At 43.4% G+C, this 11702-nt stretch overlaps 1 protein-coding gene across 1 annotated transcript; it reads right to left on the bottom strand.

The window, feature by feature from the left end:
- Positions 1-4771: 4771 nt before the first annotated feature.
- Positions 4772-9581, bottom strand: LOC119318891. Its single transcript, XM_037593455.1, has 3 exons — positions 8888-9581; positions 8543-8766; positions 4772-5643 (listed from the first exon to the last, which is right to left on the bottom strand). The coding sequence occupies exons 1-3, from the start codon at positions 9501-9503 to the stop codon at positions 5020-5022; spliced, it is 1464 nt and encodes a 487-aa protein (XP_037449352.1). The 5' UTR covers positions 9504-9581; the 3' UTR covers positions 4772-5019.
- Between the last annotated feature and the right edge of the window lie 2121 nt (positions 9582-11702).

Raw genomic sequence — 11702 nt, 5'->3', positions numbered from 1 at the left:
GCAGCCCGCCGCCGCCAACCCTGAGGAAGCGGCGGATGACGCCAGCGGTCGGGCCCTTCTCCTCTGCAATGAGCCGGAGATCCCCGCCACCCTGAGGAAGGTGGAGCAGCCGCGCTTCAGATCCAGCCGCCGTCTCGCCGAGCTCCCCCTCCCGCACCACGATCTCCACCTTGGCCTCCTCCTCCCGCGGCTCCAGCACGGATCGAGTACCGCCGCCCACGGATCGAGCACCGCCGCCACGAATCGAGCACCCCAGCTGGTAAAAATGTCACCTTTCACCGACGAGAGGAAGGCGGGTTGCTAGGGTTATGGGTGGTGAGGTGCAAGACTGCGGTGAGGAAGACACCGACGAGAGGGAGAGGGTGGCAACTGGCCGGCGAGCGACTGGCCGACGAGAGGGCGAGCGGTCGGGGTCGGAGACAGCGAGAGCTATCGGGGAGAGAGAGCGAGTGGTCGGGGAGAGAGTGAGAGCTGCGAGCGGTCGGGGAGAGAGCGAGCAGGAGGGCAAAATGGGAAAGTGAAGAAAAATGACAAAGCATTCCGGCGTGGCATGGGGCCTGCTGTCAGCTACTGAATGGCAGGGCGTGCGACCTATTTTTTGGAAGACCCCTTAAAACTATTTTCTTAGAAATAGGACCTCACAGATAAACGGCTGAAATAAAACTGAAAGCTAGACTGGTAGGGAATCGAACCAGTGAACTACTGTTAGCTCGCGGCTAGCCAGTCGACCGCAGCACAGTTGTATAGTCAAAACTGGATTCATGACCATTATGTACACTAGGCGAAACAACATAAATTAAAAGAATTTAACAATCCAGCAAAAATAGTGTCGGGTCTGTGATCCAAACATCCGACAAAATGTTATATATTAGCCTTGGATACCATTTCTACCAAAAAGGTCTCATGTTTCTAAAGTACAATTAATATTTATGACTATATAACAAACATGATTTCAAAAAGAATTTAAATTTGACATGTCATTTTAAAACATATACATACAATTTAAATATTTATGAATTATAAAAATGTCTATTTTATTCAAATATTATTCATGTGAGGATCTGCAATCTGAGGGCGCACTAGGTTTGCTTTTTTTTAAAACACACAAACTTTTATATATTATATAAACTTTTTAAAACAACACTTTTTTTTTCTTAAAGTATGAACACTTTTATGTACTACATAAATATTTTATTTATAACATGGAAATGTTTAGAATTATATGGGAATCTATTAAATATACAAAACTTTCTTAAATTACTTTAATATTTCATTAAAAATGTGAGCACTTTTAAAAATTGTAAATTAATTTCATTTAATATTTAATATTTTTATTTTAAAATTATTTGTGGAGATATTTTATTAAATCATATAAATTTTTAATGTACTTTAATTTAATTATATATATATCATTTATAACACACAATTATAAAATTTACATAGTTTTACAAAAACTGGAAAAAACTGAAATGTTGAAAATGGTCCATTTTACCCACACGAGCGCATTATGTTATATAAAGAGAAATTTATCCTTTGTAAAATTACATGTTCTTGGTAGTTGTATTTGTGGCTGCTATATAGTATTAGGGTGCAGGTTCAAATAATTGACCCGGCACTATTTTTGATCGAATAAATTAATTTGTTTATGTTGTTCAACCTGCTGTATAAAAAGCGTGTGAATATATATATGACAAAAAATTTCATCTTGTCTGCTGGTTAGCCACTCCCACATGAGAGGTACAGGTAACAGGTTCGATCCCTCACCCAATTAGTAATTTTAGTTTTGTTGTTTCTCACCGAGGTCTTTATGTAAGGAGAAAACAATTCAAGGGGTTTCTCCACATAAATCAGGACACTTGGGGTGCCTCGTCAGGGCCGTGGACGTATACATATAAGATGTGAACCGTATTTGCACGTCCATGCCAAGTTATGGAACCAGTTCAATGTATTTTTCAAGTTCATGCACTAAAGTGCACATTCATGACAAGTTCAAGCACCAGTGGTGTAATTACCTCTTGATTTTATTATAGAGGAAACTAGTTGAATGTTTGTGTACTATTTAAACAATTGATTTAATACAAAAACGTTTTCCAAACATGACAACAAGTGATCATACAAGGACAAATATTGATTCTATATCCTGCTTCTTTTATCCTTGATAATCGCCCATGTCTCCCTAGCTAGCCACCGTCTCACTGCAAGAAGACAAAGCAGCATATTTCTACATGCCCCTCCATCGTCTTCATCCTCCCTTGTTATAGCATTGTCATTGTAAAAGAATAAAATGACAAAATGAAGATAGTTATATGTAAGAGAAGAGAGAAAGTATCTTTGAATTTACCACCCTTAAAGGGGTCGAGCCTGACTCTTTCTTTGCATTTTCGACACGGACATAAAACATCTCTCTGTCTTTTTTCATACATGTCATCCACATCGGATTGTCAGTATCTTTCCACCATCCTCCCTCTCTCCGTTGCCCGGCGTCCCAAGTTCTAAGTTGCACGCGCATCCCGCACGCGGTTGGAAATGTCTGTAGAGTCGACGGTGCGATCATGGGGTTTTAGACTTTGGGAGTAGTCCGCATGTGGTTTGTTTGTATTGGTTTTCACCCGGTTTTCCATTAATTAAGTGGGCAACTCTCTTCTTCTTAATTAATTGATGAGGCAAATCTTTTACCTCCGTTTAAAAAAACACAATAACTTCGCCCAAGATGACGTAATGGAACCTGGCTCCCAGCTGGGAGGCGTATGAAAAAAAAGAATCTATTTTTGTCCCATCTTTTGTCATTTTTACAGGGATTGCCTCATTAAGCAATTTTAATCAATTTTGCCCCATTTAAAACTTTGAACCACGTTTTATCTGTTCTATTTTTTGAGCATTTCAGGTACTTCTACCTCCGCTGCGCAAATTAGGTTGAACTCCGACGACATGCTGATTTTTGGGTACATGTACCTGATGCGTGCTGTAATTTTCGGGAATCCTGTTGTAATTTTTATTATGTTTGAGGTGCTCCTATTTTCTACTATGCATTATACACCGTAAAGATTTTGTTTCCTCACAAATAAGGGCCTAAGATTTTGCATTCAACACCCTAAAGCTTTTGTTTCCTTGCAAACAAGGCCAAAATTTAGACAAGTCATGGGAATTTCCGTTAGAAATTTCGGCAGCATAACACGTTGGGTAACTAAGATGTCACATAACAGTTATGTATAGTATTATAACTAAGATGACACATACATATGTGTGAGCAGAAATGTGTGCTTTGCCTTCTCCTAGCATCAATATCGGGAAAAAATCCGGAAGAAAAGAAAAGAATGAAAAAATCGGAGAAGTAAAATAACTCAAGCAAAATAAAATGAAAACCACATTGAAAACCAGGAAAAGCAGCTGTTTTTGCCTTAAGTAATACGTGCCTAACGTACTTTGCATGTGCTTTCCTTTCTTAAAGCCAAGCGACACAGGCCGGCCCAATATTGAAAAACCTGCAGCGATGCGTATGCTTAGGGCCCACTTAAAGCGAAAAATAGTGCCCGCGCTAAATAGAGGTTCCTCGCTGGTATTTTTCCTTGTGTTTTCGCTGCTGGCTTCTTCTTCTTCTTTCCTTTTTTCTCTTCTTCTTTTTTTATTTTCATCAAATTCCAAAACCAAATCCTCAAAAAAAAAATCAAATTCGAAAACCATTTTAAAATTCATGAAGATTTGTTCAACTTCATGATATTTTAAAACATTTGTAAACTTTATGAAGTTTTTAGAAATTCAAAAACATTTTTTCAAGTACATTAACATTTTAAAATTTTCAAAAAAAATCAAATTCGTGAATTATTGAAAATTTCATGAACTTTTACTCATGCCAGCGGGCAACCCGACGTACCCTTGCACAAACGTTTTGAGGACTATTCCTTCAAGCACGCAGAGTGACCAACGGTGATCCTCCGACTGATATTCTGTCGGACATCTTGTACTCCTTCTGTACCGATATACTACATAACTATGCTTGTTAAGGAGGGGCACGTTTGGAACAGGGGGGGGGGGGGCATACGACCCGTTTTTTCAAATAGTAATTTGAAAAATGGTCGAAATAACATGAAATTTGTTGGCAACAAACTTGACTTATTGTCCTACTCGTAAAAAAAAATTGGAGGCGAAATGGCTTTTGTGGTATGGTCCAGGACAAAGGCAAAATCGGCACTATATTAGGTGTACTATTCACTCTATATTGTCAAGGACAATTTGTTTTTCTGCTCAGATTTTTTTGTCGGCAGCTTTTATTGTCAATTTTTCTTATGATTGGCACAATAAGTCAAGTTTGCTCGAAAAAAGTTTCAGTTTTTTTCCTGAATTGCTAAAAAACCTAACAATATTTATAGGGTTCATCTACCACCAGGTTTATAGGGATATTTTCCTGCTTGTTAACCAATATAAAGCGCCAAAAGGCATTACATCGACAAGAAATGGACCCTCTTATTTAGTGACCGTTCGCTGAGAGGCGGCATGTGCGAACATTTTACTGGCAATTTTAGTTAGCCGGGGGGTTTTGGCAGTTTGACATTTTCTAGGATGAAGGTTGAAAGATATCGCCCTCCTAGAAAATGTATGTTGTTCCGAAGAAACTGCCATCCCCAAGACAACTAAAAACGACGGCAAAACCGTTCAAAATGCCACCCTCCCCAGAAGACGATCGCCAGTTGGCTTTTCCTAAAAAATTGTTAGGTCATAAACTTATGTCGATATAATTATTTTTCCGGTGCAAGGACTGAACCGAAAGACTAGCTGACCGAAACAGCACGGCCGTAACTCATCATACAAGCATATACAGGCTTGTATAAAAGACTGGAACAACCATCGAATCTGAACTGTCCATATTACATAGTAATTCTGACAAATAGAAGGATATATGGCCTACTACCACCCACCCAGCTTAAGCTACAGTACCACCGCATAACACATGCTACCAACCATATAAATACATGCATAGATAAATAACTACTTCCGGCACCTAGAGCCAAACCAAAGCCACATTCATATGCTAGGACACGGCATGTCACGGTAATGTGGCCAGTACGGGAGAAGAGACCAGGCGACAGTGACTTCCATCTTACAAGAGAAAACCTCAAGTTTAGCATAGCTTCTGGAGGATGTCTTAGCTGCGAGTACTCCAGAAGCCCGCCTGACAGATCGATCCACCAGGTGACGCGCCATGACAGAGACTCTCAGCTGCCCGTCGTCTTCGACAGACACAACACTTCGTGAGAGCTGTATCGAGCCATCAGCTGCAACAGGCAATTTGTCGTCTCCGAAACCAAGCAACACGATTTTCTCCTCGTCTATGCTGGCGGTAGTGGCGGTAAATACACCTCGGAAACCTTGTGGCCACTCCCCGCCAACCATTTTCACACTGATGGTGGCCTCCACGGAGTGAACCATGTCACCCAATGTCAAGTCCATTGTGCTGAGCCTGCTAGTCCTGACGCGATTGAACACATAGGAATTCATTGAGCCGGAAATATAATAAGGATCGACGTGATAGCTTAACTCTTTATCCTCAGATTCAGTAGAGCCCTTCACTTTCAATGCAACCTCAAACCACACAGGATCCACCACCACAATAGCACGGCTAGGACCTGTCAGTGTCAGATACGGATTCTGCATGCAGACATTATTTAGTAAGTAATGTATCGTCTATCTCAAATAGGACAGCAGCATATATGACCAATATATGTTGAAAATAAGAGAGAAGGTGCATTCATCGACAAACAATCATAAATAAAATGAAACCTAAGCATAATAGCTTAAATTAAATATCTGTCGATAGCAAGCACAGAAGAAAGGTAAACTCGTGACATGCAAAATTAAGATGTAATTTAGAGCCAGTAGATTTGAGTCGAGATAGGTAAGAGAGCATTTCAAGTCTTCAAAGCTGAAGCAAGTTAACAAACATATGTAAACTAAACCCAAAGGCATTGAGCATCATCACAATGAAAACATAACTTGCAAAAACATGTGTAGTCTGCAAACAACATACAAAGAAGGGGGCATATTATTAGGGTGTTCATATACTACTAAAAACAGGTATCTCAAAGGTTAATTTGTCAACAGATCACAACTGTGTTCAGCATTTTCAAGCAGAAATTTACAAGAGAACATGATAAAGTAACAGGTACAAACAAAATAAAAGAATGGTCTCACAGACCAGGGGACGCTATGGATTCGAGAATCTACCTACGCCTTGTGGGAGCACAACTAAAGAGGTCCAATGTATCCTCAAAGGGAACAACCAAGAGTAGGCTAAATGTTGTAGGCGCTCTTCCATAGAATTCTCCCACCCCCTCCCTTCCCCTCCCGCTCTCTCAAATGGGATGCGATCACACGGCTTGCTATGATTATAATTGTCCCAGGCGCTCGCTGCCGCCGTCCCATCAAACACCTAGGCAATGGAAGGCCTTTGTCCATTGCATAAGAGGCAAGAAACAATTCGCCAGAGAAAAAGAAGGGAGGCGCCAAGAAAAAGGAATAATGGAATGCCATTCCCACGAACCAACCCTCCCAAAGCAGGAAGGGGACAGATCAATGGCTTCGAAAGGAAGCCGTCGGAGAAAAAAAATGGAGCACCAAATTCAATGAGGATAACTGGGGAATGAAACAGATTCATTGATACCTGGGCAAAAGGGAAAGGCCAAAGGAAGAGGACGTCGCTGAACAAGGATCTAGCAGACGGCAAGACGCCATGGATAAAGAAGGCGCGTATCCCTGTGTTTTGATATTCGGCCGAATAAAGTGGATTTCAGCCGAATTTCGGCCATCTCGGCCTAGGGCGAAAAGTATATTTAGGCCGAAATTGCTCATATTTGGCAAATTTTGGTCAAATTTAAGTCAAATTGCAGTCAAAATTTGGTCAAATTTCAGCCGAAATTTTTGAAAATGGCCGAAATTCGGCCATCTCGGCCAAGGGCTAAAAAAAGCTCAAACCGAAAATCAAAACACAGGCGTATCCTGCATAGGCTCCATCGTCGATGACACCCACCAAGCCAAACAACTTGCCATCAACATGGACAGGCGGCAGCTGGGAAGTGTATGGGAGGGTGAAGCCAGGGGCCAAACCCTGCAGAGGAGCAGATCCGCCAGGGAGCCATCCTCCACTGCTTGCAAGAGCTCCAGCCACCAGGTATAGGGCAAGGAAGAGCAGGAGAAGACTAACTGGCATATCTGGTTTATTAGAAAGATAACAACACCTAATATCATAGTAGGGGCATACAGGCCTCCATCCCTCTTCTTTCCACCGTTGGAACCACCGGAGATGGGAGAGAGAGTGAGGCCAGAGGAGGAGGTGAGGTAGGAAGAGCTTCAGGAGAGGAAAGATCGACCACATGGGTAAACAGCCACTAAGGGAAGAAGTCTCAACTGGTTGACACTGTCTGATGGTGCTTAATGTGAGTAGTCTAATCTCTTGTTTAAATCGCATAGCAACTTTTCTCTAGAGAATAAAATCCAGTTGTTTCTCCAGCTGTGTAATAACTCGGATACAAGGGAATACCCCAAGTTCGATTTAATTGCAGGTGGAGAACTTGAGAAGCAGGGTGTGTGCACAATCCATGGTTGGATTGAACGAAAGTTGCCATGGCCATGGTTTTATTGGCAGCTATACATACTAGCAGAACAGCTATATGCCGGCAAGTGAACAGGTTTTCCAAATCGCACACACACACACACTGGACGCTCTAAGAAAACAATACAATCCATACTGCAGCTATAAACACATACTCTACCACACTCCCATACTCTTAAAAAAGCTATATACTACTCACTAACCATACATTTTCCAAAGTGTACATACTCCATATTATATATTCTAAATACAATATACCGCATAGTGCATACTCTTAAAAAGGTTCATATTCATATTACAGAGTGCATACTCCTGAAAATGTGATACACTTCTTAATACATGCTCCATACTATTTTTCCTTCAAAAAACAGTGTGCCCCAACCAGATATTTTTGTTCCATCTTATGGAATAATAAACATGGTGGTATTAATATCCTTATCCGATCAAGAACTTTGTTCCATGTGGCCAATAATTAAAGAGGTGTTTGAACCAACACATCACTTGCTGGATTGCTTACTTAATTAGCAAAATGTCTTCTGAAGCATCCATATTAACCCGATCAGGCTTGTGGCACAGGAAGGTTAAATAACGATGGATGCCTAGGGAGTAACTACACAGGGGAGTACCCCAAAATTCTTCATATATATGTGCCAATGACAATGCCAAGATCATATATTCTAAATCTACATATATATATATATATATATATATATATATATATATATGTGGCACAGACAGTTTCATCTTTGCAAAGTCTACAAAAAAGAGTAAATTATTTTCCCTTCCACTTTATATTCTAAATCTGTAATTTGACCATATATTTACTAATATCATCACACTGTATAGCGCAGCTGAAAAGATCAGACCAAATAGTTTTGATGGAGGTACATACATAGACACCAAACTATTAACTGTCAGCGGCAGGCCAGGAATACAAACCTCCTTGTGGATCATTTGGCAGTTATCCCTTTGGCGCTGGAAGATAACATTGCGATTATGATCCAAACAATCTCGTGCAGCAACGACGCCAAACACTTGCAGCGGCCAGTGCACTCCATCTTGTAGTCCCGCGACTTTGACTGAAAAGACCTGCAGAGTTCTTATGGGGTGGGCTGTGCCACCTGACGACTTGTTGTCCGTGTAAAGCATGGATGGGATACGCGCTGCATATTATCGATGTCAAATTGCCAGTCAATCAATCAATCAATCAATCAAGATGCTCACAGTCACAGGTAGCAGTAATAATAAGCAATGGAGAGGGGAAGAGTCGATTTGGCAGCTTACTGTTGTCCTCGAATTTACCAAAGGATTTGGGATAAAGGCATTCCCAGAACTCGCGGAACTCCTTGGCCTCGAAGGCACGCCAGTCGGAGGTATCCTCGTCGGGATCCATGTCCTTGAGCCTCAGGGCCTCCATGTCTTCCGCGATCCACTCCTTGCGGCACTTGACGGCCTCGGGGTCTCCCGTGGCGATCCACTTCCGGAGGGCGCTGGACTCTTCCGGCCGGTCCTCGTTCCTGCGCGCCTCCTCCGCCTTGGCTCTGTACACGGCCGCCGCCGCGACGTCCTCCTCTGTCATCGTCTTGGCCGGCTCCTTGATGACGATCCCCTTCATCCGCGCCAGAATCTTGGCCATGGCTGCTTCCACAATCTCCCTTGTCCTCGCCAGATCTTCAGATTCCGCTGGGCTGCTCCCCACCTCGCTGACGCTCATCTCCACCGGAACCGCGGGCGCCGCCTTCTTTGAGCTCTTTCCCGTCTCCGTCTTCCGTTTCTTCATTTTGCGGCCGGGGCCTCCTCTCATCCTCCTCTCCGCCTCCTCCTGAGCCCTCATCACCTCCCTCCTCTCCATCAACATATAATTAATGTAGGAGTCCACTTCCGCCTCCGCCTCCGCCATCGCCGCTCTGCTTATGCGAAGAAACCCTAGACTTGCTCTGTCTGGGTGGAGGATTGGGGATTCGTACTGTTGAGAGGGCAGGCAGGTTAGGCTAGGCAGTACAAACATCTGGAGTTTTTTTTTTAGAAATCTCGCATGCTTTATTCATTCAAAAGCAATTGTCATAGCGAACCAACCCGTGGTTGAGATGGTTAGGTGGACAGTGGTATCCCCAACCCACCAGGGTTCAAATCCTGGTGCTCGCATTATTCGTGGATTTATTTCAGGATTCCACGTCGACAACGAGGTCTGGGTCATGGGGGTTGCCGAACCAAACATGTCTACCTATATCTAGGTTACAAGCAAACTGACCCCAAATAATGCCCGACCTGGTCGCGGCATAAAGCTGCAACTGTCCCACCTCTCTGTGATCTAACCACCGCCCCATCAACGTTAATCTTCGCAATGCCGCTCGGTGGAGGAAGCCACCACTTCGGTCGTGGTATTGCAACACTGGCATTATCTTCATGCACTCCTCCGGTTCTCAATTGGCCCAGCTCGTCAATGTAGTTATTGATGAAAGATGTTGTGCGTTGAGGGCTCTCAAAAATCGATTCATAGATAGCTTTTCTTCTAGCAACATGAGTGTCACCAGAGTTTCATCTGAAAGCGCCCAGACGCAACAGGACATCGTGCATGCAACCAAAGCACGGCGCCATGAATCCTCACAACCACAAAGCGGGCATACATCTCGAACTGACATGTTTCTTCTCTTCAACACATCCGTCGTGGGGAATGAATGGTGAGCAAGTCCCCAAAGGAAGATTCTCACCTTCGACGGGATTCTCAATTTCCACAGAGAGGTCCAAGCTTTTTCATGTTTTCAGTGTGAGATGATCCAGTACCACCGTTCAACCACTCCTCCCTCTGCATCTTTGTCCTAAGCAAAAATTTATAGGTTGAGCTGACGCTGAAATTTCCTTTCTTGTCCGGGTACCAAGCCCAAAAATCCTCTATATTACGTGTGCATACCGGAATCTTCAGCAGGAAAACTATCCGGACTAGAGTCTCATTCCATGAGGCTGTTGCCGGGGAGAGCAACTCCGAAACATACCTCGGGGGGTTGGCAACCAGCGACTTGATGAGCCTTGGTGTCATCTCCTTTGGTATCCAGTTATCATTCCATATCTCCGTTGTTTGTCCATTGCCAATCCGGCGGATGATTCCCTGCTTAACCAAATCCTGGTGCTCGCATTATTCGTGGATTTATTTCAGGATTCCACGTCGACAACGAGGTCTGGGTCATGGGGGTTGCCGAACCAAACATGTCTACCTATATCTAGGTTACAAGCAAACTGACCCCAAATAATGCCCGACCTGGTCGCGGCATAAAGCTGCAACTGTCCCACCTCTCTGTGATCTAACCACCGCCCCATCAACATTAATCTTCGCAATGCCGCTCGGTGGAGGAAGCCACCACTTCGGTCGTGGTATTGCAACACTGGCATTACCTTCATGCACTCCTCCGGTTCTCAATTGGCCCAGCTCGTCAATGTAGTTATTGATGAAAGATGTTGTGCGTTGAGGGCTCTCAAAAATCGATTCATAGATAGCTTTTCTTCTAGCAACATGAGTGTCACCAGAGTTTCATCTGAAAGCGCCCAGACGCAACAGGACATCGTGCATGCAACCAAAGCACGGCGCCATGAATCCTCACAACCACAAAGCGGGCATACATCTCGAACTGACATGTTTCTTCTCTTCAACACATCCGTCGTGGGGAATGAATGGTGAGCAAGTCCCCAAAGGAAGATTCTCACCTTCGACGGGATTCTCAATTTCCACAGAGAGGTCCAAGCTTTTTCATGTTTTCAGTGTGAGATGATCCAGTACCACCGTTCAACCACTCCTCCCTCTGCATCTTTGTCCTAAGCAAAAATTTATAGGTTGAGCTGACGCTGAAATTTCCTTTCTTGTCCGGGTACCAAGCCCAAAAATCCTCTATATTACGTGTGCATACCGGAATCTTCAGCAGGAAAACTATCCGGACTAGAGTCTCATTCCATGAGGCTGTTGCCGGGGAGAGCAACTCCGAAACATACCTCGGGGGGTTGGCAACCAGCGACTTGATGAGCCTTGGTGTCATCTCCTTTGGTATCCAGTTATCATTCCATATCTCCGTTGTTTGTCCATTGCCAATCCGGCGGATGATTCCCTGCT

Source organism: Triticum dicoccoides, chromosome 1B, assembly GCF_002162155.2.
Source record: "Triticum dicoccoides isolate Atlit2015 ecotype Zavitan chromosome 1B, WEW_v2.0, whole genome shotgun sequence".
Lineage (NCBI taxonomy): Eukaryota > Viridiplantae > Streptophyta > Magnoliopsida > Poales > Poaceae > Triticum > Triticum dicoccoides.
Note: the sequence above shows the minus strand (reverse complement) of the source record. Positions and strands in the feature narration are given on the sequence as shown.